At 38.3% G+C, this 27,286-nt stretch overlaps 2 protein-coding genes across 11 annotated transcripts in view; one reads left to right on the plus strand and one right to left on the minus strand.

The window, feature by feature from the left end:
- CENPP (centromere protein P) overlaps positions 1-27,286 on the plus strand; it is a 229,806-nt gene that overhangs the window by 144,633 nt on the left and 57,887 nt on the right. The gene's annotated exons all lie outside the window — the stretch shown is intronic.
- The window catches only part of ECM2 (extracellular matrix protein 2), a 50,064-nt gene continuing 34,366 nt past the window's right edge, over positions 11,589-27,286 (minus strand). For 7 of the 8 annotated variants that reach the window (XM_081524248.1, XM_081524254.1, XM_081524252.1 and 4 more), the window contains exons 7-10: positions 24,028-24,185; positions 21,721-21,860; positions 17,852-18,178; positions 12,214-14,028 (exon numbers count right to left, since the gene is read on the minus strand). In XM_081524248.1, the coding sequence (XP_081380374.1) occupies positions 13,860-14,028; positions 17,852-18,178; positions 21,721-21,860; positions 24,028-24,185 (794 nt within the window). In that variant the 3' untranslated portion in view covers positions 12,214-13,859. Of the gene's footprint in view, positions 11,723-12,213; positions 14,029-17,851; positions 18,179-21,720; positions 21,861-24,027; positions 24,186-27,286 lie in introns of those variants that run through there. The other variant, XM_081524264.1, reaches the window with a different exon arrangement.

Consider the following 27,286-nt stretch of genomic DNA (forward strand, 5'->3'; position numbering starts at 1 on the left):
TCCAGCCTTTCCTCATCTCACTTCTCCTCTCAGTCATGGTGTCTGCCCCACCACCACCCTTCTAGGCTGGGTTCTACCACCTTATCTAGAGAACTGGGAGACACGTCATGTGAGATTGTTTTTCTAAAGATATGTTGCAGCCTCTCTCCTCTCCCCACTTGTGAGCCCTGAGCTTGTCTTCCTCCAGCATGATGTTGTGATCTTTAGTCAGAAGGTTTAGGCAAAGAAATAGGCCTTGGAGTATAATGCCAAAATGCGAGTGGTCTTTTTGGCTTATTCACCCTAGTCTGCTGACATTGTAACTAGAGGTACAGCCCAGGGCCCACAACCCCTCGCCACAGTCTTGGAGCTGCCAGTGGGAAGATTTACCTCACAACTGCATAGAAAGCCCAGCATGCACAGACACACCGTTTGGATATAAACTGGAGTTTTTTCTCCACCTTTACGCATTGTCATTCTAGACACATCAGTGTACTTCCTCTTCCCTAAAGTATTCTGAGGAGAAAATCTTCTATTCTTGGTTCCTATGAGGGTCCTCTGAAGGGGACCTATTTCTTTTCTACATGTCTGTTGTTTATTGTTTGGGTTTTGCCTTATCTAAATTTGTCTTGGTCTAAATATTGGAGAATTAGTGTTGCTATATATAGTCTTTAGGAATCGTGAATAATCTACACATTATCATGTTGTAAACAAGGTAAGTTTCAAAATTAAAAAGCATTATTCACTTTAGTTACATTTTATGAAAAGAAGCATTGGTTACGTGTATGTGTATGTTGTATATTCAGTTGCTTCAGTCGTGTCTGACTCTTTGCGACCCTTTGGACTGTAGCCCACCAGGCTCCTCTGTCCATGGGATTCTCCAGGTAAGAATATTAAAGTGGGTAGCCATGCCCTTCTCCAGATTGGGGTACTGGAAAGGACCTTAGAAATCATTTTATGCAAATTAAGACTCCAAAGGGTGAGAGGTAGGGCTGATTGTGGCCAATGAGACACCTTCCTGAGCTTGAGTATCACTAGAACTAATGAGTTTTATGATGTTTGTCAGCTGATATCTTGTGTCTACTCCTATGTTTACATTAAGTACGTTGAAATGGATTGTGTAACAGTCTATCATAGTAATAATTACAAGGAAAATTTTAGCCATCCATTTATTCAAAGAATGGTGTTAAACACAAAGAAAAAAAGCAAAATGGGGTGGAGGATTGTCACGGAAGCCCTGAGGGATGTGAGAGGATATGCCTTTTAAACACCTACTTTAACAATGTTCTAGACCATCAAATATTAGGATGTAAATAATGTATGTTATTTATGCCTAACCAAGTTTGTATATAGCTCAAGTCCGTTAAGTTGCTCAGTCGTGTCCAACTCTTTTGACGCCATGGACTGCAGCAACCAGGCTGCCCTGTCCATCACCAACTCCTGGAGCTTGCTCAAACTCATGTCCATCACGTTGGTGATGCCATCCAACCATTTCATCCTCTGTCATCCCCTTCTCCTCCTTCCTTCAATCTTTCCCAGCATCAAGGTCTTCTCTAGTGAGTCAGTGCTTCTCATCAGGTGGCCAAAGTATTGGAGTTTCAGCTTCAGGATCGATCCTTCCAATGAATATTCAGGACTGATTTCCTTTAGGATGGACTGGTTGGATCTCCTTGCAGTCCAAGGGACTCTCAAGAGTCTTCTGCAACACCACAGTTCAAAAGCATGAATTCTTCAGCACTCAGCTTTCTTTATAGTCCAACTCTCACATCCATACATGACTATTGGAAAAACCATAGCTTTGACTATATGGACCTTTGTTGGCAAAGTAATGTCTCTGCTTTTTAATATGCTGTATAGATTGGTCAGCTTTTCTTCCAAGGAGCAAGCATCTTTTAATTTCATAGCTGCAGTCACCATCTGCAGTCATTTGGGAGCCCAAAAAAATAAAGTCTCTCACTGTTTCCATCTATTTGCCATGAAGGTAAAGGTATTGGACCAGATGCCATGATCTTAGTTTTCTGAATGTTGAGTTTTAAGTGAACTTTTTCATTCTCCTCTTTCACTTTCATCAAGAGGCTTTTCAGTTCTTCTTCACTTTCTGCCATAAAGGTGGTGTAACTGAGGTTACTGATATTTCTCCCAGCAGTCTTGATTCCAGCTTGTGCTTCATCTAGCCTGGCATTTCTTATGATGTACTCTGCATGTAAGTTAAATAAGCAGGGTGACAATATACAGTCTTGACGTACCCCTTACCCAATTTGGAACCAATGTGTTGTTTCATGTCCTGTTCTAACTGCTGCTTCTTGACCTGCATACAGATTTCTCAGGAGGCAGGTAAGGTGGTCTGGTATGCCCATCTCTTTAAGAATTTTCCACAGTTTGTTGTGATCTACACAGTCAAAGGCTTTGGCATAGTTAATAAAGCAGAAGTAGGTGTTTTTCTGGCACTCTCTTGCTTTTTCAATGATGCAGCGGATGTTGGCAGTTTGATCTCTGGTTCCTCTGTCTTTTCTAAAACCAGCTTGAACACCTGGAAGTTCATGGTTCACATACTGTTGAAGCCTGGCTTGGAGAGTTTTGAGCATTACTTTACTAGCATGTGAGATGAGTGCAATTGTGCGGTAGATTGAGCATTCTTTGGCATTGCCTTTCTTTGAGACTGGAATGAAAACTGACCTTTTCCTGTCCTGTGGCCACTGCTGAGTTTTCCAAATTTGTGGGCACATTGAGTGCGGCACTTTCACAGCATCATCTTTTAGGATTTGAAATAGCTCAACTGGAATTCTGTCACGTCCACTAGCTTTGTTCATAGTGATGCTTCCTAAGGTCCACTTGACTTTGCATTCCAGTATGTCTGGCTCTAGGTGTATGATCACACCATCATGGTTATCTGGGTCATGAAGATCTCTTTTGTATAGTTCTTCTGTGTATTCTTGCCACCTCTTCTTAATATCTTCTGCTTCTGTTACATCCATTCCATTTCTATACATAGTAGGCATTCCCAAAGACTTCTGAAAGAAGTGAATTCATGGGTTTAATATGATTTTATGGGCTGTTTGAATGTTCAAGCATGTCTCATGGTGGACTAGGCTCTGTGGTTTATAATGAATTGACTTTATACAGTAGGTCATGACCCATGAACAGTTTCCAGCCCACAGCTGTGTTTTGTTTGGAGCATATGTTATTTTTAAAAAACAGGAAATTTACATCAAAGGCCAGCTTTACCATATTTTAAAAGTCCAATTTGGAAAAGACTACACTGAATTTCTGCGCCACTCCAGCAAATGGGTGAGCTCTCGGCAGTGGTCTTCTTCAGATGGGTTTCTGGTCCCTGGCTCTCACCTACCATTCCTCTATACCCAGTGCTGCTAAGGACTTGCTTCTACAACCTGCAAGTTAAGCTACTGCCATCATCCTGTTGAATGTTTTCCTCTAAAAATGAATTAATGCCATAAATAGTCATTTTAAATGAATTGAGTTGGATTTATAAAAATGTGGGTATCAAATATTTTCATATAATGCCTCAAAGGTCAGTTTGCTTTCAGGAATGAGTATAAATAATGGTTTTCTTTTAAATAAATTTTCTACCACTTTCCTCTGAGAAGACTGAAAAGCAGTGAGTGCATCTAACTTCCAAATCTGTGTTGCTAAGGTCCACTTTTCATTAGAAAGAGCAAGGCTCCTGAGAAAAATGTCAAGTAACAGATCAGGACCAAGGAATTTGTAAGGTATGTCTGAAACGTCATACCTGAAGGCACAAAAGCACACAGAGATTACTGTGGACTTGTGAACAGAACATAGAGGCATAGTTTGAGTTCAGGTCAATTCAGTTCAGTCGCTCAGTCATGTCTGACTCTTTGTGAACCTCATAGAATAAGGGTGGCGATGGATTATAACACATCAAATGCAAAATCCTTTTTATTATAACAAGGAAAGAGGATCAAAAGGGTCACAGCTTCTTCTGTAGAGGAATGCCAACTAATGAGTACAGAAGGAACCATAGAATTAGAAAATCACCACTGTGAAACTTATAATGTATTCACTGATTTAGGCAAAGAACTTCAATAGGAGCTAAAAGCCACTAAATGAAAGGTTATTGGATGGCACGATATTCACACAGACCTAAAGTCTTACTTTGTAGGATATTTCTTAATTACAAGGAGGTAAAGATACCTACCCCCTTAACGAAATGTCTCAGCATCACCAATAACAGGCCAGCCCAACATTTTGTGCTTCCTGATGTGGTACAAAAGGAAGTACATGATATCACCTATGTGGGATTCTTCCCCAAAATATTCTGCCCAAATCTAAACAATCAGACAAATGTATATTAGGGGACATACTACATGGTAGCTGGCTTGGAATCCCTTCAAAAAGTGAAGGAGTGAAACACATAGACTGTCAGTTGCTACTCTAGATTACTAGAGACTAAAGGCAAGTGAACTCTGATTAGATCTTGAGCCATTAGATCTACACCACACACAGCGATTTGGACATTGTTGGGACAGTTGGGGAACTCTGAATATGGACAGGATGTTGATACTGAATCAATATTAAATTTCTGGGGTTTGACAATTTGAAAGAATGTAATCATTATTTCATGGTCATGTAAGAAAATGTCCTTGTTCTCAAGAGACTCACGCTGAAGCACTGGAGTGACATGTTATATCTGCAACTTACATTCAAATGGTCCAGCCCCTGTACCCCACAAATACATATATATGTATAGATATGGATAGAATAGATATACATATGGATGTGGAAAGAGTGAAAAAGATAGAATGAAGGTGACAAAATATTAATTGGTGAATACAGGTGAAAATAGGTAGATGTTCATTGTATTCTTTCAGCTTTTCTATGGCCATAAAAATATTGCTGAATAAATGGGGAATAAATGCTAAATAGTTGTGGGAAATAAGGGCATAAGTTGTGGTAAATAAGTTGCCTTAAATTAATTTTAACTCTTTGATGTAGCCATAACTGCAGTGAAATATTTACATGTAAAATTTATTTTAAGTTAATTAAGGTCTTATTCTACATAGGGATGCTTAGCTATAGTACAAGAATCCCTAGAGTATTTAGGGTGGGTTTTTATGAGTCTGTTGATATATGCAAAGTGTTTGTGTATTTTTCTGCATAAAAGAGCCATCAGAGCTTCGATCATATCTTCAAAGGGTAGGTCCATTCTTCAAATAGTTTAGAACTACTGACCTAGAATAGATTTACAACTTTCAATGCTTTCTTTATTCTGAGTATGACACACTAGTTAGCATTTCAGACAGTTCATGTATAAATTTGGTAATTGTGAATGTAATTCTCAACTTATGTAAAGCAAATGAACTTTCAGCAGTTTCCAATTTTTAAAAAGATTTTCTTGTATCTTACATTAAGCTGTTAGTTTAATGTAAGTTTATTTGACCACAGAGATTCTGTTACTTGGAAACACCATGACATTCTAGTGACATGATGTATTCCTTTTCTTTTCCAAACTAATATGTGTTTAGTGCAATCATATGTTATTTTTAATACAGTCTACTTTCCCTTGTGTGGATTCACATTCTTCACATTTTGTGCAAAGTGAAAAATACGCTAGACTGTAAGTTTTTTTAATCCATTTTCTTGTAGAAAGGGAAACATAAAGTCACAGAAGAAATAATCATGCCATTTATTCTTTATTTGTGTAATCACTAAGCTCTGTTAATCTAATTAGAAATATTCACTTCACCTCTTTGCAAATAACAGTGTGTGACAGACCAAATTTCAATGTGACTTATAGTTTCAACTGTTTCTGTTCAGCATGTTGAAGCAAAGACATGTGAGTAATGTGTCATAGTATGCCAAAGTGTTGTTTAAGACATATAGGATGAAACGTACACTAACACATAACTACACTATTTACATAGATTTTAGTTCCTCTGAAAGTCTTTCACAAATGCCTCTGCATCGGTTGCAGTAGGTTTAATCAGAGCTGATGTTCACAAGAATAGTAAATACTTAAACACTCCAGAACAATCTGCCCAGAGCATGCTGCACCTGGCCAAGGCTTACACGCAGACTCTTATTATATCCCTGTAGACCCACTTGCGGATTATCTCTGTAGTAGGAATCCATCTGCAGGACAGGTTTATTGATCAAGTATCCTTCTCGTTTGGCTATTTTAAATACAGTTTTTCTCCTTTTTTTTTTTTTTGGTTTTATGTTATTATAGTGAATCACACTTGTAAGTCAAAATTACTTTTCTTTCCTATAATCAGAATTTTTTTTAATTTGCTTCTAATCTACTCCCATATCTATAAGAATAAATAGTTTAGATTCTTTGAGTTCTGGTTTCACTCTGCATTTATAACATGTTCTAAGCCGGTTTCATTCTATTCTGTGCAATGCATGTGAGCATGCAGTGACACTGCACAAAGGCCACCAAGCTCAAGAGAGCTACTGACATGGCTGCAGGGTCCCACGTGAGCCCAGCCCTCTACAGAGAGCTTTATCTGACCCCTGCTCTACTGTAATAGCCCCGTTCCTTTTTCCAGTGTATATCACAATCATTTCCTTAAATTATTAATATATACCATATTATGAGACTTGGCAGCCTTGAATAAGTCACTGAACTTTCCTACCTTCTGGTTTTCCCAGCACATACCCTTGAGGGAATGGATACTCATCTGACGTCCACCCTGTTCTCAAGTACTGTTGTGGACATCACCTTATTTAACCTTCACAGACACTTGGTAGGCAGATATTCTCCTCAATTTCATGGGCAAAGAAACTGGAAATCAGAGTCTAAGTAACTTGACCATGTCCACAGCTAATAAGGATTCCAGTTTCAGACCCAAGATACTCATTCTTGTTTTTTCATTGCAAGAGATGAACTTCATTTTTCATAGACTTGTAGGGTTTAAGGCCCCCTGGAATCATCTGGTATAGGTTAGAGTTGGCCAGAAAAATCTATTTTCATACATGTATGTGTGTGTTACTCGCTCAGTCACATCCAACTCTTTGCAACCCCAAAATGCTTTTACTATTTTTGAATTTTAAGTTGAATTCACATTCAACTATGGACAAACGAATAGTTCAGTCATTACCAATTTGTAAATACTTCTCCTATGAGGAAACTTTCTGTTTTCTAAATAAGGGAAAGAGGTGAAATAGATATCATAGAGGGTTTTACCCAGTCCTTTTGAGGTTTCACTTAAACAGCAGAACTTGAGTATTTTATTCTTTTATGTCAGCATCTATGAACCTAGTAATTCATGTTGTTTAAATGATGGCTTTGGAAAACATTGTCAGTGTTGCTGTTATGGAGAACAATCAGTTGTCAAAGCATGACTTATTTTTTTATAAAATATACTCTGCCTTCTAATGTCCATGTCAGAAAATGTTAATAAGAGAAATTATTCCTTACTAATTCTATGACCATATATAAATATTTATCACTTTTCCTTTAAAAATCCTTAAATTTTGCAGATTTCTTTTTGTTTTGTTTAGGAGTAGTATTAATGTCAACTTTGGACAACTCATGAGCTGATTGTTTAGACTGAGGGATCAACAATTATATTAGTACCTACTCTATATGTGCAGAATATAGGGATTCAAGAAATGAATTGTCTCTTATTTTAAGTTTTACAGTCTTTTAGGAAAACATGATATACCTTCTACCAACCTACTGTACAACATCCTACATTGCAAATAATCAGTGCAGACCTAACTCATAATACCAGACCTGTCTGTCAGGAGGTTGGTGGAACAGATGCCAAGTACCAAAGGGACGAGGCACTTGCTGAGGAGCTGGGTTTCTAGGCACAGCTTGCCTTGTGCCTTGGAAGCTCCTTGAGGTCAGATCATATGGCTCAAGTCAGATGTAGCCATATAATAAACTTACTCCCCTTGAGATTGGAAGTCGGTACCCATTAGGGTTCTGCTCCTGCCCTTCTCGTCATCCACCCCTCATTGTTCCTTCAGATTCCCCTCCAGCTGAGTGCATTCCCGTCCTCCTGCCTAAATTCCGTGGTGACACCTCCAAACTTCAGCATATTCTCACCCAAACTGTCTCTTTCTCTTCAGTTTGTCAGCAGCATCACTGAGACTCAGAGCAGTTCTTTTTATCTCCTTTGCTCTTCTTTCCATCCCTTACATGGTAGATCACAATCCACTAGTACTTCTTCCCTTTTCTTTTTTCTTTTCTTCTCTTCCTTTTTACAATCAATCAGTTCATTTTTTAAAATTTATTTATTTTTATTTGGAGAATAATTGCTTTACAATATTGAATTGGTTTCTGCCATACATCAACATGAATCAGCCATAGGTGTGCACGTGTCCCCTCCCTTCAATCAGTTCATTTTATTTTTAATATATTCTCTATTGGACTTCCCGGTGGCTCAGGGGTAAAGAATCTGCCTATGATACAGGAGACACAGGTTCAATCCCTGGGTCAGGAAGATCCCCTGGAGGAGTGCAAGGCAAGCCATTCCAGTATTCTTGCCTAGAGAAATCCCATGGACAGGGGAGCCTGGCGGGCTACAGTCCACAGGGTCACAACGAGCTGGATACGACTGAAGCAACTTGATGCTTTTGAACTGTGGTGTTGGAGAAGACTCTTGAGAGTCCCTTGGACTGCAAGGAAATTCAACCAGTCCATCCTAAAGGAGATCAGTCCTGAGTGTTCATTAGAAGGACTGATGTTGAAGCTGAAACTCCAGTACTTTGGCCACCTGATGCAAGGAAAAGACCCTGAAGCTGGGAAAGATTGAGGGCAGAAGGAGAAAGGGACAACAGAGGATGAGATGGTTGGATGGCATCACCAACTTGATGGACATGAGTTTGGGTAAGCTCCAGGAGTTTGTGATGGACAGGGAGGGCTGGCGTGCTGCAGCCCATGGGGTCGCAAAGAGTCGGACACGACTGAGCAACTGAATTGAACTGAACTGAAGCAACTTACCATGCATGCATGCATATTCTCAGTTATTCATGGCTCATAATGTCCTTCTGAGATTGAGCCCCTCAGAAGATGACAAATATGGCAAGCTTGCCTTCAGACTTAATCTCCAGCAATGAGAATGTAGTTTTTTTCTTTCTTTCTTTCTTTCAAAGTCTCTGTCATACCTATTCCTGTTTCTGCTTGTTCCTCCTGTCACCTATACTGAGTGGGTCCCACTTATTCTATGTCTAGATTATTACAGTGGTGACTCTTTTCCCTTTATTACTTTCATACACCTCTCTTCAGAGTTTTTTGATGGTGTCCTATATTTCTCATTGCAATTAAGTATGGTCTCCTCTTATGGGCCTTCCAAGCCATCCCAAGCCTCTTATTTCCTGTATGGTCTTTCCTCCACTGGTGAACCTCAACTATGCTTGGCTCATGCCTCTTTGTTTTAGTCAGTTATTCCTTCCCTCTCAACTGATTCAAATTTCAAGGCCCAGTTTAAGCCTAGTGATCTTTTCTCCTCCAAACTCAGTGCTAGTTATTTCCTATACCATATATACCACAGACTTCCTTTATTACTCCTGATCTAAATTTGTCAACTCAGGGAAACCATTTTTGCCTATAGCACACTGGGGCACCAGTAAAAATTGGGGATTTTATCCTAATTTAGTTATATACCCATCATCTGTGGCTAAATTTCCACATACCAAATCTAAAATTATCTTGAAACAAGCATTATAGTTTATTAACACTTTCCAGTGAACTTCAAGGTTTTGACTATACAGTTTGAACAGTTACTGGAATAATCACTTTCTTATGTGTGAATGGGTGATCATCGTCACTGCTCTCGGTGGTGTCAGTGTGGACTAGAGGCACATTTCAACTCGTGTTGTGGGTGGTGTTTTCCATGTTAACAAAAGCTGTCATCCCTAGGAATAGTTAACTTTAACCTCTCAAGCCCAAATCCTAAGGGATGTATGTAAGGTCACTTGACAATACAAGCCCAAGGAGACAGTGTTGTATCTTCTCAATCCTGTTGGCAGCACCAACCAAACCAGGTGCCCTGCACCCTCAGATTTATAGGTACACCTACCCACTGTCAGGTATCCAGACTTTCCACTTTCGGGACTGCATAAGGCAGATGTTATGTTAAGTCCAGGCTCAGTCACATACTCCCTGTTGTTCCCAAATGCCACACATTCACCCTCAGGATGCTGGGGGCATCCTAACCTGCCTGTTCCATAGGGAGTCACACAGTCTGGCAGAGACAAAGATGTGATCCCAATCTGTGCATGCAGCAGCACTGCCATGTTGTGCCCATCCTATAGAACATGCATTCACGCTAACTGCCTTTCAGGGTGTTTTAGGTCAGAAGTCAGCAGTCTTTGGTTGTGGCAGAGGTGCTCAGGGCTAATCCCCATTATGGTGCTGGAGCTCCAAAGGAACAGACACATCTACTAAGCTTCTTGTCCCGGCATACCCAGAGGTTGACTCTGTTCAGGCAACTGTAATCCTTGTAACTGAGAAATGTTTCTTCAGGCCAAAGCTCTCCAGTGAAATTCTCTGAAAGTATAGAAGGAGCTGAGGAGAGGATAAGGACCAGGGACTTTGGCTGAATGTTCTTTATGTCTTTTAGAACTTGATGTGTGATTTATATAGTACCTTGTCTAATGGTTTCAAAAAATAAGGGGAGTTGGGAAAAAAGAGGCGGGGGTAGTTGGGGAGGCAGACAGGAACAGTGTCAGCTAACCCTTTCTGATGGTAGCAAAGCTGTTTTGTCTGAAGGGAGTCTGTGTACTTCCTTTCTCAAGGACGCTTCCTCCCCAGGGAACCATGAATGCCTAATGAGCCATGTTTGAAAACCATTGATGTGTTCCAAGAATGCTATTTTGTAATTGAATCAGATGATCTCAGAAAAGTAAAATGACTGCATAATTATTGGAGACCAAGATGGGTACCCAGATGTCCTGATTCTTGGTGTAATAATTTCCTTATAATTCTAGGCTATAGGTTTCTTTAACCACATCATATTTTTAATGCTTTTTGAGATACCTTAATCTACAGTAAGCCAAATCTCAAAATTGAAAATATAGTTAGTATTTCCTGTACGTACGTGCAAAGATGACACACCATTAAATATTTTCAGACCATGACTGGGCCAGGATTTCCTTAGTATACATCTGTGTTAGTAATTACAGTATACTTCTGAAGCCAAACAGAACACCTCTTTGTTATACCTTATATAAACATTATATATCATGAAAAATGTTTGCTATATGGACATTTATGACTTTTTTAAAATGAAATTAAATCTTCTATCCAGAGCATTATAAGGTTTCAAAGCAAACAAGTTCAATGCTAGATATATTTTATATTTTAAATTATATAATCAGTAGAAATAAAAGCATCTTCCAACTTAAGAACAAAGCTTCCATCAGTCATTCTGATTTTTCGCCTTTCTAGAGATTCTTCTCCCACCAGGGTATCTCTCAGTGCACAGTAGGGTCTCAGTATGTGCCTGGGTCTAGTCTTACTCCAAGCTTTCTGGAGGTTGCAGTGTCTATTGCAACTTTTACTATTTGCACACTCTAGAGACCCACAATCTGGGAATACCCCTAGGCCTAGGCAGAGGGGCCTTGGGACCCCAATATGCTTTATTACATCACCACCCTGTTGTACTGATTTCATCACACTTGACTTGTTGATTTGATTGTCTATTTGATTTCCTGCTTATTGCCCCTAAAACACCACGCATTCCCGGAGAGCAGAGACCTCATCTGATCTCTTCATCCCTTTCTCTCTAAAACAGCATCTGGGACACATCTGATTAAAATCAGAATGACAAATTAATGCAAGAATGTTTCAGTATTCATCTCTGTTGTCTAAGATGCTAATTCTTTTGACTCACTTTATTCGGTTTGAGTCCCCTCTGACAGTAATTTTGTTTACTGTTTAGGTTGCTTTAAATCATTTACGTTGACGCATTTATATTCAAACAGCACAAGGGTTCTTGTTAAGTTAAATGAATACCCATATCTTCCTGTTATTTGTCTCTTTCATTCAACTTGGCTAATTTAAATTAGTAATGCTTCTTACATACCTAAACTGGTTATAAATCTCAACTTTTTGTTCCATAAGATTTTATTTCTCTTCTTAGCCTCCTGGCTTAAGCCTTTGATGCTTGATTCTAACAGCCTGTATCATATTATTATTCTTGTTCATTTTGTGATCTCAAAAGCCTATATGTTAAGAAAGGGGGCTTAGAAATAATATTGGCTTAAATGGGATAAATCAAACTTCTACATCAGGAAAGCTGCCCAGGTAATAATCAACTTTTATTGAATATGCTGTTTACTGTCAATTTTATATGAAAGGTTGGCAATATTAAGTGTTCTCGCTATGCATGTTACACTTCCCAGATACTTTTTATTCTTTTCTGGTTCTCATAACAGCCCTATGAAGTGGGGCTGGAAGGCTCTGAGAATTGTGGGAGAACTATTAAAAGATTAAATAACTAAAGTGTGAAAAATTAGAGTAATCTGCCCAACGGGGACAAGACTAGAAATTAAGTTCCTAATCTGGTGTTTTTTCAAGGTACAAAACTGAGAGTAACAAGAAAAGTCAACATGGTTTCTATATGTGTCTTTTACAAATTATTTTAGAAATAAAGATAAGATATCATTATATAATGAAAATTTTAATATATGATATGATTTTGTTAGGATCTACTACATAATGAATACTAATAGCTTTATGTTGTATTGAGTAAAAAGATACATTTGAACAAATTAGGACAAAGACCAGAGATGTTAACAATGACCAGAGGGGCAAAAGTTTTTTAAATGTATGCATTGCTGCTGCTGCTGCTGCTAAGTCTCTTCAGTCGTGTCCGACTCTGTGCGACCCCATAGACAGCAGTCCACCAGGCTCCGCCGTCTCTCGGATTCTCCAGGCAAGAAAACTGGAGTGGGTTGCCATTTCCTTCTCCAATGCATGAAAGTGAAAAGTGAAAGTGAAGTCACTCAGTCGTGTCCGACTCTTCACGACCCCATGGACTGCAGCCTACCAGGCTGCTCCGTCCATTGGATTTTCCAAGCAAGAGTACTGGAGTAGGTTGCCATTGCCTTCTCCAATGTATGCATTAGGTTTATATTTACAAGGTTAGTCAAGGGTACTTAACTTGTATTTTAAGCAAACCCCACTGCTTCCCATAAATTTTTTGATCTTGAGCAAATAATTATGAGGGTGATCTTAAAATACTGTTAAACTTTTTAGACTTATAGAGAAATTACAAAAATCATACAGAATTCAGATACACCCTTCTCCCAACTTTCCCTAATGTCAATAACTACATACTTAACCATAGTATTATTCTCAACTTTATAGTAATTATATTTTAATTCTATTCATGTAATTAATAGAAGGAACTAACGCTAAGCCAATGATTAAGTTTATTTATATCAATAATTGTATTATAGGGTCTTAATTAATTATAGAAAATTAATAAATTTTTGCTTGAACAGAATAATAAACAGAACATTAGTTCATAAATTGTACCTATTACTGTTTCCAGCCATCCACTTCTTGGTCTTGAACTATAACATACATACTTTTTTAAAAGACTTAGGGAGTTCTTAGCTAATAGAAATTCTACGGACTGTTGTAAAGGGCATATTTAGTTTCAGATTCTCTCAGTCTACTTCAGCAGCGCACAACATCTTATTCTTGTGAGAAAAGTTTGCAACAAGATGGCTTGTTTCTAGAGTGTGAAACTGAAAGCTTCACTAAAACTGTTAAAAGACTAAACCTTGTAGATATGTGTTTGGTTGTCCTGTGCATTGGTGAATCAGGTTGACTAGCATAATGACATTTTAACATGACATTATATCTCTTATTGAGGAAAATGCTACTAAAACAGATATATGAGTATAATTTACAAGTGACAAAGAAAAACTTGGAATTACTTGATATTTTGTGGTTTAAGAACAATACTTGAATATGATCTTATGCATGAAAATGCATAGGATGATATTTCTCTTGTTTTAATGTAGTTGTTTTCAAGATGAAGATGTTCCAGGTTCGAATCATCATCTTCTTGAGCATTGCAAATTTGTTCTGGAAGAATATTCCTGAGGAAAAATAGACATGCAGGTCATAAAGGATTGAAGTAATATTCCACCTTCATAATTTAGGCGTTAAAATAAAATTGGATCCTTGTCTTATATACCAGAAAAAATTCCAAATATGTCAAAGATCTACATATGAAAAAATGAAGTCATAGAAGTGATGGAATAAAGCATGGTTATACCCCGGGAGGGAGGGAGAAGTCTTCCTATGTGTGACTCAAAAACCAGAAGCTACAGGTTTTTTTTTTTAATGCAAAGTTAAAAGACAAATAGCAAACTAGGAGAAAGTGTTTGCAACTTAAATAAAGGGCTAATATACAAAGACCTAAAAATCTAGGAGGTGAGGAAAATCAGAAAAAAAAAGAGATACCTGATAACCAGTTCACAGAAGAGAAAATGAAATGACATGTGAACATAAAAGGATGCTTAATTTCATTTATGATAAGAAAAATTAAATTGAAATGATACTGGTATGCCACTCTCACTTATCAGATTTTCCCACCTCCCCACAAAACAAATCAAAGCTCATTCACATGTTCTAATGATAAAGTTGTGTAGGATCAAGCATCACTGAAGGGAATTCAAAATTTTCAGCCCCATGGAAAGGAATCGGGCAGTATATAGCAAAATTACATATTCATTTTATTCCTTTCACTCAGCAATTCCATTTCTAGGGATCTATCCCAAAGTTAGATTGGAAAATACAAAATTATATTTGAACAGAGTGTTACACATTTTGGCATTATTTATAGTGTAAAAAGGTGGAAACAATCAAATGTCTATCAATAAGAAACTGGTTGAATAAAGTCCCCACATAATAGTACTATTCAGTTGTTAAAAGGAAAGAGGAAATTTTCTACATACTGATACAGATTGATATTCAGGATATAGTGATAATTTTTAAAAGTAAAGACTAGGAAAAAGAGAGAAAAGAATAATACTTATTCTTCTTATTCACAGAAGAATAATGCTTCTGTGTGATAATTTGTATAATAATTCTGAGGGGGTAGGGAATATGAATGTGTATGCTTACAGTTTCAAAAATAACACTAGAATCACCAACAGGTAATTAATTTAAAAATTTAATCAAAGGAGAAGGATAGAATACAGTATAAGGGACAGGCATAGAAAAATATTATGTAGAAAGTAGCAATTCCTAAAAAACTTTTGAACTGTGGTGTTGGAGAAGACTCTTGAGAGTCCCTTGGACTGCAAGGAGATCAAACCCGTCAGTCTTAAAGGAAATCAGTCCTGAATACTCATTGGAAGGACTGATGCTGAAGCTGAAGCTCCAACATTTTGGCCACCTGTTGTGAAGAACTGACTCATTAGAAAAGATCCTGAGGCTGGGAAAGATTGAAGGCAGGAGGAGAGGCGGACAACAGAGGATGAGATGGTTGGATGGCATCACTGACTTGATGAACATCAATTTGAGCAAGCTCCGGGAGTTGGTGATGAACAGGGAAGCCTGGTGTGCTACAATCCATGGGGTCGCAAAGAGTTGGACATGACTGAGCGACTGAACTGAAAGCAAACTAAAGACCTATCTGAATATTAAATTGTTGGCATACTGTTACCGAGAAAACTACTGTGCTTAAGCTATACATCCTCCATGGAACATATTCAAAGGACAAATAGAACTACCAAAAACATAATAGACTTAATTAAATACTTTTGCTGTTAGTTGTAATAATGGTATGCATTTATTACCTTACAAAATATGTTTATATATTGTAAGGTATTAAATGTAAGTTATTGTTGGCAACCTAGATTTTCAGTTTAAGATAAGTCTAAATCCGAAGGATTTCTCTATAATGGTAATTTTTTTTTCTTTTGCTTTTTTTTTTTCAATTGGAGGATAATTGCTTTACAATATTGTATTGGCCTTCACTATATACATCAGTCTATAATGGTAAATTTGATTTGGGAATATCAGTATGAACTGGTTTTGTTCTTTTTTTTTTTTTTCAACAAAAATACATATTTCTGGCAGTCCACTGAAAGGCCTTGAGACTGTAAAAATACATTTGAAAGAAAGATGCCTGGTGCCCAGATTGGGGCCTCTCAACACTACTCCCCAGTGAGAAGAGCTAGGGCTCTTTGGAAGAAGGCTGGCATTGGTCTGTAGTGGAGAATGTAAAAGTGAGCCATCCAAGATCTATGGAGGCCTGTCCAAGGACTCAGGAGCCAGCTTGAAGGGCTCCATCAGCTGAAGATGAGACAGTTAAGAATAGTAATTGCAATTGATGGAAACATTCTTAATATATAAAGCCATAAGTTCCTACTGAGTCTCCAGAGAAAGAGAGAAGGCCAGAAACAAAGTAATAAAGCAAAAATATTTAGGCACCAACTTCTTTTTTTTTCCTGAGACAGCCACTATTAACTTTTTAAAATCTTTTATAGTCTTTTTCATCCATGTTTAATGCATATGTATAATTTTTTACAATTTTATAAAGATAAGATTGGCATAACATTGTGTTAGTTTCAAGTATACAACATAATGATTAGATGTGTGTGTGTGTGTGTGTGTGTGTGTGTATGGTTGAAATGATCACCACCATAAGTTAATATACATCACCTCACATAGTTACAAATTTGTAACCAACTTCTTACCGTGATGGGCAATTTAAAGGAAAGAACTGAGCATTTATCTTACCTTTCAGAGTAAAGAACTTGCCCTTGCTGATAAAATATTATTTACAGAGGAATGTACTTAGTTACTCAGTCATGTCTGACTCTTTGCAACCCCATGGATTGTAGCCCATTAGGCTCCTTTGTCCATGGGATTCTCCCAGCAAGAATACTGGAGTGGGTTGCCATTCCCTTCTCCAGGTTACAGAGGAATTCCAGTTAACAAATGTGGAAAGACTGACAAAAATAGAAATTCACCATTTTGTTACCCCTAAGGAAATAACAGATGCAAGCAAGAGTCATCATGAGTGAAAAAACCATTGGTTCAGTGGTGGAGGAGAAAGGTTATGATGGAGATATCACACCATTGCCACCTATATCCCACCAGAAGTAGGATATTTTATGCCTCCTGATGCAATACAATAAGAACCATATGGCACAACCTAGGAATTAGCTTAGCCAAAAAATTTGTACTCTGAATATTATAAAGCCCTCCCCATCCCCACCACTTCCCCTATAAACTTGACTCTATGGTTTATTTTTTAGAAGTTTATGTTTGGAATTTTAGATATAGATAAAAGAATAAAGAGTATAATGTTCAAAGACAGGACCACAGAGCTTAAGGATCTGTCACCCTCATTGGCTGCACTAAGAAAGTGTTCCAGATTAATCTTGAGACATTCATTCTTTTAGGCAGGGGGGATGACTCAGTCAGCAAACAGAACACATACAGAAAAATGTGTCCTCAGAAGTGAAGAAACTGAGTTTTAATAAATGTTTTCAGAAAAATCTAGATAGAAGCAAGCAATTTTAATGTTAGTATACACTTAGGTTTTGTGCTCTACAGATCAGTGTGTTTGAAATCATGTATGGAGGTAGGAACAGCACCATAATCTGCAGCCTTGAAGTCTCACTTCAAAGTGTCTCTAAGATTCTAGGTATTATGTAATCACACTCTATTTTTTAAAAAATTTTACATGGAAGTTTGCAAACGTAGAAATGTAGGGAAAAAACTATAATGAATCCTTATGTACTTATTATCATCCAACTTCAACAATATTAACATTTGCCAGTGTTGTTTGATGCAATCTCTTGTCACTTTTTCTTTAAATTCCAGACATTATGTCATGGTCATTTAATCATGTTTTGTCACCCATGACAATTTAAATGGATATTTGAGAAAGTCAAAATTTACCGTATCTTGTTGTTGTTCAGTCTCAGGAAATGTAGTGCTTTCATTTCTTGTACCCCAGGTGGTATAGATTTTAATTCATTATGATCCAAAAACAGCTCTCGCAGAGAATGGTAAGCTCCGTAGAAGGAGACTCGGTCTATGCCGTCATCCACAAGCTTATTAAATGACAGGTACAGGTATTCCAGGCCTGGTTCCATGTGACCAAACACATAGCCAGGGATGCGTTCGATCTGGTTCCCGATGAGTACGAGGTGCAGCAGCGACTTGGGTAGATAGGAGGGGACATGGTAGAGCTTGTTGTAGGAGAGGTCTATTGATTCTAGATTTCTAGAAGAGAGTAAACAGTGTGGGTGCATCAGGACAGTGACTGTTAGCTCAAAGTTTTGACAAGCCAGTCTGGATGCTTGTCCACTTTCGTGCCAGCACTCAGTATTTAGTGATGATTCTCAGTGCAAGTGTGGCTATATGGTGGTCTAGCTGCAAGGTTAGTGCTCTTACCTGGGCACCGTGCAGCTGCTTGAGTTACTGTCTTACGGAGGAGCACCAGAGTTGAGAGAGAAGAGCTCATATCCTAAGGGTAATGCTGAGACCCAAAGAGGGCCCACAAATATCTCTGAGGCATAACTTGTATTGGAATTAAAGTCTGAAGTTCTAGCTGACATCAAAACCCTATCCCTACAGTCATCTTTGGTTCCAGCAAGGAAGTAGCAGTAAGAGGTTTGTGCATTCTCCTTCCACATTTGATCTGATGACTTGGGACCTGGGACTTGGGGTAAGAATGAGGGATCTAGAAAAAGCTGATAACCCATCAGAAGATCTGGGAAATGTGGTGAACTCCCTGGCTTTTTTCAGGAGCCTCACCTGCAGCTTCTGCCCACCGCATGAAGATTTTTCACTTGCTAAAGACTCAGTTGCCCTGCCGCTGCCACATCCTGCTAAACCTAAAGGGCCCTCAAGGTCTCTTTTCATCTCTGTCCTGCTTCTGAAAGATGCCTATCCCCACGAGGCTATTCAAATCCCTCATTTGATCACGACATGACTTCAGATCTGCTCTGATGGCACCTGCTGCCGGGGCCTGACCCTGCTTCCCTGTGTAGTTAATCATCTCCCTCCTGACAGGCAGGGCCTTGACACTTTGCACTTCCCTGAGAGCTATAGCCTGGGACCATTGATTCCTCTCCAGGAAAGTGGGCTCTGTTTTTTCCTTCCTCTATCAGGTCATGCATTCTTCAGTCTCTTTTGTAAGATTTGAGATAGAGAAATAGTATCAAGGAATGAAGACAGTGTGGTATAGAATCTCATGGTGAAGGAGATTCTCATCTCAAGGAGGAGAAGAAGGGAGGAGGGCATCTTCCTTCCTTAACTGTATTGTTGTTATTGTTGTTCAGTTGTGTCTGACTCTTTGTGACTCCATGGACAGCAGCACACCAGGCTTCCCTGTCCTTCACAGTCTCCCAGAGTTGGCTCAAACTCATGTCCATTGAGTCAGAGTTGCCATCCAGTCATCTTATTCTCTGTCATCCCCTTCTCCTCCTTCCTTCAGTCTTTCCTTGCATCAGGGTCTTTTCCAGTGAGTGAGCTCTTCACATCAGGTGGCCAAAGTATTAGAGCTTCAGCTTCAGCATCAGTCCTTCCAATGAATGTTCAGGATTGATTTTCTTTAGGATTGACTGGTTTGATCTCCTTGCTGTCCAAGGGACTCTCAAAAGTCTTCTCTAGTATCATAATTTAAAGCATCAATTCTTTGGCGCTCAGTCTTCTTTATGGTCCAACTCTCACATCCATACATGACTACTGGAAAAACCATAGCTTTGACTATACAAACGTTTGTTGACAAAGTACTGTCTCTGCTTTTTAGTATGCTGTCTAGGTTTGTCATTTCTTTCCTTCCAAGAAGTGTCTTTTAAATTCTGGCTTCAGTCACAGTCTGCAGTAATTTTAGAGCCCAAGAAAATAAAATCTGTCATTGTTTCCACTTTTTCCCCTTCTATTTGCCATGAAGTTATGGGACTAGATGCCATGATCTTAGTTTTTCAATTAGAGTTTTAAGCCAGCTTTTTCACTCTGCTTTTTTACCTTCATCAAGAGGCTCTTTAGTTCCTCTTCACTTTCTGCCACTAGAGTTGTATCATCTGCGTATCTGAGGTTGTTATTTCTCCCAGCAATCTTGATTCCAGCTTGTGATTCATCCAACCTGACTTTTCATGTGATGTACTCTGCATATAAGTTAAATAAGCAGGATGACAGTCTACAGCTTTGATGTACTCTTTCCCAATTTGGAACCAATCCATTGTTCCATGTCCACTTCTAACTGTTGCTGCTTCACCTGCATACAGGTTTCTCAGGAGACAGGTAAAGTGGTCTAGTATTCCCATCTCTTTAAGAATTTTTCACAGTTTGTTGTGATCCACACAGCCAAAGGCTTTAATGTAGTCAATGAAGCAGAAGTAGATGAGGTTTTTGGAATTCCCTTGATTTTTCTATGATCCAATGGATGTTGGCAATTTGATCTCTGGTTACTCTTCCTTTTTTAAATCTAGCTTGTACATCTGGAAGTTCTCGGTTCACATACTGCTGAAGCCTAGCTTGAAGGATTTTGAGCATTACCTTGCTGGCATGTGAAATGAGCAAATTGTATGATAGTTTGAACATTCTTTGCTATTGGAATGAAAACTGACCTTTTCCAGTCCTGTGGCCACTGCTGAGTTTTCCAAATTTGCTGGTGTATTGAGTGCAGCACTTTAACAGCATCCTCTTTTAGGATTTGAAATAGCTTAGCTGGAATTCTATCACCTCCACTACCTTTGTTTGTAGTAATGCTTCCTAAGGCCTACTTGATATCACACTCCATGATATCTAGCTCCAGGTAAGTGGCCACACCATCATGGTTATCTGAATCATTAAGACCTTTTTTGTATAGTTCTGTGTATTCTTGCCACCTCTTCTCATCTCTTCTGCTTCTGTTAGGTCCTTGCTGTTTCTGTAGTTTATCGTGCCCATATTTGCTTCAAATGTTCCCTTGGTATCTCCAGTTTTCTTGAAGAGATCTCTAGTCTTTCCCATTCTGTTGTTTTCCTCAATTTCTTTGCATTGTTCACTTAAGAAGGCTTTCCTATCTCTCCTTTCTGTTCTCTGGGACTCTGCATTCAATTGGGTATATCTTTCCTTTTTTCTTTTGCCTTTTGCTTCTCTTCTCAGCCATTTGCAAGTCCTTTTCAGACAACCACTTTGCCTTCTTGCATTTCTGTTTGGGGGGATGGCTTTGGTCAACACCTCTTGTGCAGTGTTACAACACCTCCATAGTTCTTCAAGTACTCTATCAGATCTAATCCCTTGAATCTATTTGTCACCTCCACTGTATAATCATAAGGGATTTAATTTAGGTCATACCCAAATGGCCTAGTGGTTTTCCCTACTTTCTTCAATTTAAGCCTGAATTTTGCAATAAAGAACTCATGATTTGAGCCATAGTCAGCTCCAGGTCTTGTTTTTGCTGACTGTGTAGAAATTCTCCTTCTTGAGCTGCAAAGACTGTGATCCTCTCTGTGGGTAGAGAATTATCAAACTTAAAGTTCATGACTGTCTGTGAGGTCAACAGAGCAGCACAGTGATCAGACCTTAGGTCATGCTGCTTGGGGTTGGCACTTGTACACTGTAGCTTATCCACAGCAGCAGTGGCCATAGCTATCCTAACGTCAGTTATATCATGAACAATTTGAACTATTTGCAAATAGCCAAGTTTTTTTGGGGGGGGGGGCGGTTCACTAAGAATGCTGTCATCTTCCTCACTCACTCGTTTTCATACCCTGTTTAGTAATGGCAAAGTAAAAGAATTCATCTATGAACATCAGATTGTAGCATGTACTTACTCTTGATTTATCCAGGCTAAAGGAGCAATTCTATTTTCTTCAATTTTATTATAACGTAATCCAATGACATTGATCTTTCTGGTATGATTAAAAGAAATTTCAGTTATTTCTTCAATTTGGTTATTTTCTAGGTATAATTCCTATAATTAAAAGAAAAGACTTATTTTTCTTCATATTACTTGATATGATAAATACATTCAATTTCACAGAATTAAAATATATTGTATTACAGAATTAAAATCATGTTATAATCTATTGTCATCAGTGTTAGCTAATGAAAGAGTCTTGCAGCTCTTCCAAATGAGTTAAGTTTTTACATTGTCACCTAGCAAAATAAAATGTACTGTCTGTCATGGTTATGGAATTAAATGAATTTAATTATTTTTAACCATAAAATGATATAGCATTTCATAATAATTGTATAAAGCTTTCTAATTTACAAAACTTATTCACATAAATTATTTCATTTGGGCTTCAGAGACCTAGAAACTAGAAAATAAGTAGAAATTGTCCCCATCTGGTAGTGAAAAAACTCAGGCCTGGAGAGATGGCAAGGTGTTTGCAAAGTTAAACAGTTGATACATGAGGGAAATTCATAATGGCTGGCCCCAGCTTAGAGTCATCCTGTTTCCTGCCAGTCCATGCTGTCTGTAATTTTTTTAGGCTCACATTTTTTAGATTTGTTTGTATTATAATTTCTTTAATTAAAAGTTCATTAAGAGCCTTCATTTAACATCAGGGTGAAGTTTGCTAGAACTATTAGTAAGTTGTCAATAGCTAGCTGCCTCCAAGTTAAATTCATTTGACATTACAAGGAATTTTTCACTCAGGGATCTTGTTGGGATTCAGAAGTATGATTTGTGTATATATATTCAGAGTAATTCCTATTGTAGTAATTTCCCCCTCTTTGTCATTTAATTTTGGTATTGTTGGAAGTGTGTAAAGTGAATTTTAGTGTTCTGCTTCATACCTATTTAGGGGTGAACTATATCAGTGGTTCCTAAACTTGATTGTAGGTTAGAATCACTCGCCAGGTTTTTAAAGTATAAATTCCAACTTAAATTAACAGAGCACACTCATTTATACGTTTAAACTGCAGGTGTGAAGTGGTGTGTTGGAAGGGTTCAGGGTGTATGTACATCCATGGACAACAGCTCCCAAGAAGCTAGTAAGAAGGTCTTTGGAAAGAGAAACCAGGGATGGGAGTGTCAGACATGGAATGGAGACACACTGCTCTTTTGTACTATTCAACGGTTGTGTGTGTGTGTTTTACTGTGTGCATGCATTATCTATTTTAAATTTTATTTAAAAAAAAAAAACAATAAATTGTTGACCCCATTCTCCAAAGAACCTGATTTAGCATGTCTGGTATAGGCCCCAAAATCTGTATTTGTTTAGAATCCAAGTAATTCTGAGGTAAAGCTAGGTTATGAGCACAACCTCAATTTTTACAGTTTTAGTAAATTCTAAATGTCTGTCTTAATCTGCAAATAGGAGGGAGAGGAAGCATGGTAGCTGTGTAGCAGCAGTATCAGATTGAGATTGATGGCCCTCTTTTGGCTCACTGGGTTCACAGCCAATGAAGCTTCATCCTGCTGGCTGATTGTATATGGGACAGAAATAGAGCTCCGAGGAAGTGACCTAAGGGTCACCTGGATCTGCTAAACCTCAGTTCTTAATGTGGAAAGTCAGGGTGTACGCTTAGCAAGGAAGGCCCCACCAAAGTACCCCCATAGTTAAGTGTGTTCCTTGTTGTAGCAAGGGAGCCCACACACTTGGGCAGCAGGGAGTCCATCCAGAGGGGACAGACACAGGACAGTGCTAGTCAAAACTAATAAGCTGTGAGAAGTGAGTGAGGGGTGGCACTTCTGGCACAGTCAGCAGCCTTCTCTGCAAATCTTGTCCATCCTCACAGGGTCACTGCTAGCCCAGATGGGCCTTTGGGTGGAACAGACTGGGATGAACATCACATTTCCAGTTTGAGATATTTTAAACTACTTTGCAAATCAAGGTGCTTTTTGCAAGTTGTACTTTCTGTTCGAACTTTCAGTTCATCTTCCCTATTCTCTCCCCAACAGCTGTCAGTAAGACCAATTTTCACTTTACCAAGATTCTCTACTAGTAGTAATAATTCTGATTCATAATTTTGTATTGTTTGAAAACAGTGCCCACATTATAATAAATTTTATTTATAGCACCAGGACTACTCAGTTGAATATGCATCACAATAATCTTTTAAAATATAGTTTGTTTTGTCATTGTGTGCTATATTTAAAATATAAAACATTATAAGGAAGCTATTGGTACCTCAATAGAAGCAGGAAGACCCTGTGGTATAATTCTAAATTTATTTCTTCCCAGACGCAGGTAGGATAGGCTCTTCAAAGGTTTGAAAGCTAAGGAATTGACACTGGTTTCACTGAGATTGTTTCCTTCCAATTCTAAAGTGACCAATTGATTTAAGTCTATAAAAAAAAAATTATTGTGATATTATGATTTAAAAATATGCAATTTCTATAGACTTTCAAAATTTCATGTGAGATGTTCACTTTATTTGGACAACTAATGTTGTAGCTTCTTTCTTTGAATCCCCCCATAGAGCCTTTTCCCAAGTACTCTTCACATTTGCACAACAAATATTCAGTTCAGCCAGGACTCAGTACTGATTGCATGGTCCAGGACAGACAGGCCTGTAGAGAAATCACTCTTGTGTTGTATGATGAAAGTTTGTAACCCTCATACAAAAGCCAAAAAACACCACCAAAAAAAAAAAGAAAGAAAGTTATAGGCAAATATCACTGAAAACATATATGCAAAATAACTTTAACAAAATATTGGGAAACCAAATTCAATAATACATTAAAATAATCATACATGTGATCAAGTGGGACTTGTTTCAGGGATGCAAGAATGGCTTAATATCTACAAATAAATCGGTGTGATACACATTAACAGATTGACAAATAAAAATCATATGATCACCTCAATAGATGCAAGAAAAGCTTTTGACAAAATTCAATATCCATTTATGATAAAGACTCAACAAAGTGGGTACAGAGGGAACATCCGTCAACATACATGACAAACCTACAGCCAATATCATACTCAACAGTGAAAAGCTCAAAGCATTTCCTCTAAAATCAGGAATAAGACAAGGATGCCCAATCTTACTGCTTTTATTCAACATAGTGCTGGAAGTCCCAGACATAGCAATCAGACAAGGAAAAGAAATGAAAGGAATCCGAGTTGGGAAGGAAGAAGTAAAATTGTCACTGCAGACAACATGATACTATATATAAAATCGTAAAGACTGCCTCCAAAAAACTATTACAACTAGTACATTAATTTAGTAAAGTTTCAGGATACAAAATTAATACACAGAAATCTGTTGAGTTTCTATACACTGACAATAAACTATCAGAAAGAGAAATATTAAGAAGACAGCCCCATTTCCAATTGCATCAAAAAGAATAAAAACTTAGGAATAAATGTAAACAAGGAGGTAAAAGACGTGTACCCAGAAAACCATGAGACACTGATGAAAAAAAATGATTGAAGGCAACACAGACAAATGGAAAGATATACCATGTGCATAAACTAGAAGAATTAATACTGTTAAAATGACTATACTGCCTAAAAAGACAGTCTACAGATTCAGTGTAATCCCTATCAAAAGACCAATGGCATTTTTCACAAAACTAGAACAAATAAGTGTAATATTTGTATGGAAATGCAGAAGATCCCAAATAGCCAAAACAATCGTGAGAAATAAGAACAAAACTGGATATATCACACTCCCTGGTTTCAGGCTATAGGACAAAGCTACCGTAATTGAAACAGTGTGGTACTGCCACAAAAACAGACCCATAGACCAATGGAACAGAATAGAGAGCCCAGAAACAAACCCACACATTTATAGTCAATTAATCTATGAGAAAGAGAGTTAAAAATGTACAGTATGGAAAGAAATGTTTGTATAATGAACAGAAGTCAGAAGAAGGAGGTGGGGGAGCAGGATACCACACAGAGGTGGCAATGAAGTATTGCAAAGATAGATAGGTATGAGATGGTGGCATAACCAGGGAGATATGGGGAGTGTAATGCAATGGGTGGTTCCTTTTTTCAGTACACAGATGGAGCACTCTTGCCTGGCAAACCCTCAGCCTTTGAACAAGATAGTTACAGCAGTGAATTCCCGTTGCAGTGTTCACTTCCTGGCAGAGAGTGAAGCCAGATGGATGTTTGAAAGAATGACTAAAAATTCCACACATTCAGATTGAGCTACCAAGAAAGGCCTTTATCCAAACAAGTTACTCTCTAAATTGTTTCTTCAGGTCTCTGGAGTGGTATGACCAAATCAACTGGAAACTTAAAGGAAAATGGACAGCTCACCAGTGATGATACCCAGAGGCATCTGAGTCAGACACTCAGGGTGTAACTTTGGAGTTTGTTCAGTGGCCAAAATTTTCAGAATAGCGGATGTTTTCATATTCAATTTGAGTCATGGATATTGCACTGATATGCTCTGTGCAACTTAGATCCTACTCTTAGGCATACAGAGATAATACATAGTCTAAAGTGAAAACAAAAGACACTGCCATCACAAGTACATCATAGTTTCTAGAACATGACAAGGAGAAGATGGCCATGTAGACTTGAATGGTACAGAGGTATGAGTGGGGCTAGACTCTCAAGATAGAAAGACGTAGGTAGAAATGGGAGGGTGAGGCAGCCAGGTGGACACATGGAGGTATGAACCCACATGGTTGTGCTCAGGAGTAGGAAAGAGATCAGCCCTAGAGTGGCCCATCTGTAAGAAAGGATGAAGGTTGTGGAGAAGACAGGGGTGGGCTGGGCAGGGCCTTTGTGCACCAGAAAATACGATCTGACTTTCCTTCTGGGCAACGAGAAGCCTCTGGACAGGGAACAGCATGACAAAATGCTAATCTGCTGGTATTTAACATCAACTGAAGGGCAGAGAGGAAGTATGGAAGCCAATTAGTAAATTATGATAAGTGATTCTATTTCTTCATATAACCATTTCCACAACTAAAGATACTGAGAATCCAAGCATATTTATCTAGAACATAGCTGAGGTTTTGGAATGGGGAATTTTTTTCGAGAAAAATAGGTAATAGAAGTAGACTAGTGGTTATTACATGACCTCACAAGAGAGAGAAACACAATAATGCAAATTAATGATCTTATGCATTAATTTACAGTTATTCTGAATGGATAGCCACACACCATCATTGCTAGAAATGACACCATGATCATGGATTTTGGTTTGTTTTCATCATTAATGAAGACAGGAACATTTTTTAGCATGTCCTGTTTTCTTCTGCTCTGCCCCTCTTCTGTCTTCACCTTCCCTTTTGTTGTTGTTGTTTAGTCACTAAGTCATGTCCAACTCTTTTGCAACCCCATGGACTGTAGCCCACCAGGCTCCTCTGTCCATAGCATTTCCCAAGCAAGAATACTAGAGTAGGTTGCCATTTCCTTCTCGAAGGGATCTTCCCGACCCAAGTATTGAACCCATGGTCCCTACATTGGCAGGCAGATTCTT

This window comes from Giraffa tippelskirchi, chromosome 1 (genome assembly GCF_054371585.1).
Source record: "Giraffa tippelskirchi isolate mGirTip1 chromosome 1, T2T-mGirTip1v1.2.pri, whole genome shotgun sequence".
In the NCBI taxonomy this organism is placed as follows: domain Eukaryota; kingdom Metazoa; phylum Chordata; class Mammalia; order Artiodactyla; family Giraffidae; genus Giraffa; species Giraffa tippelskirchi.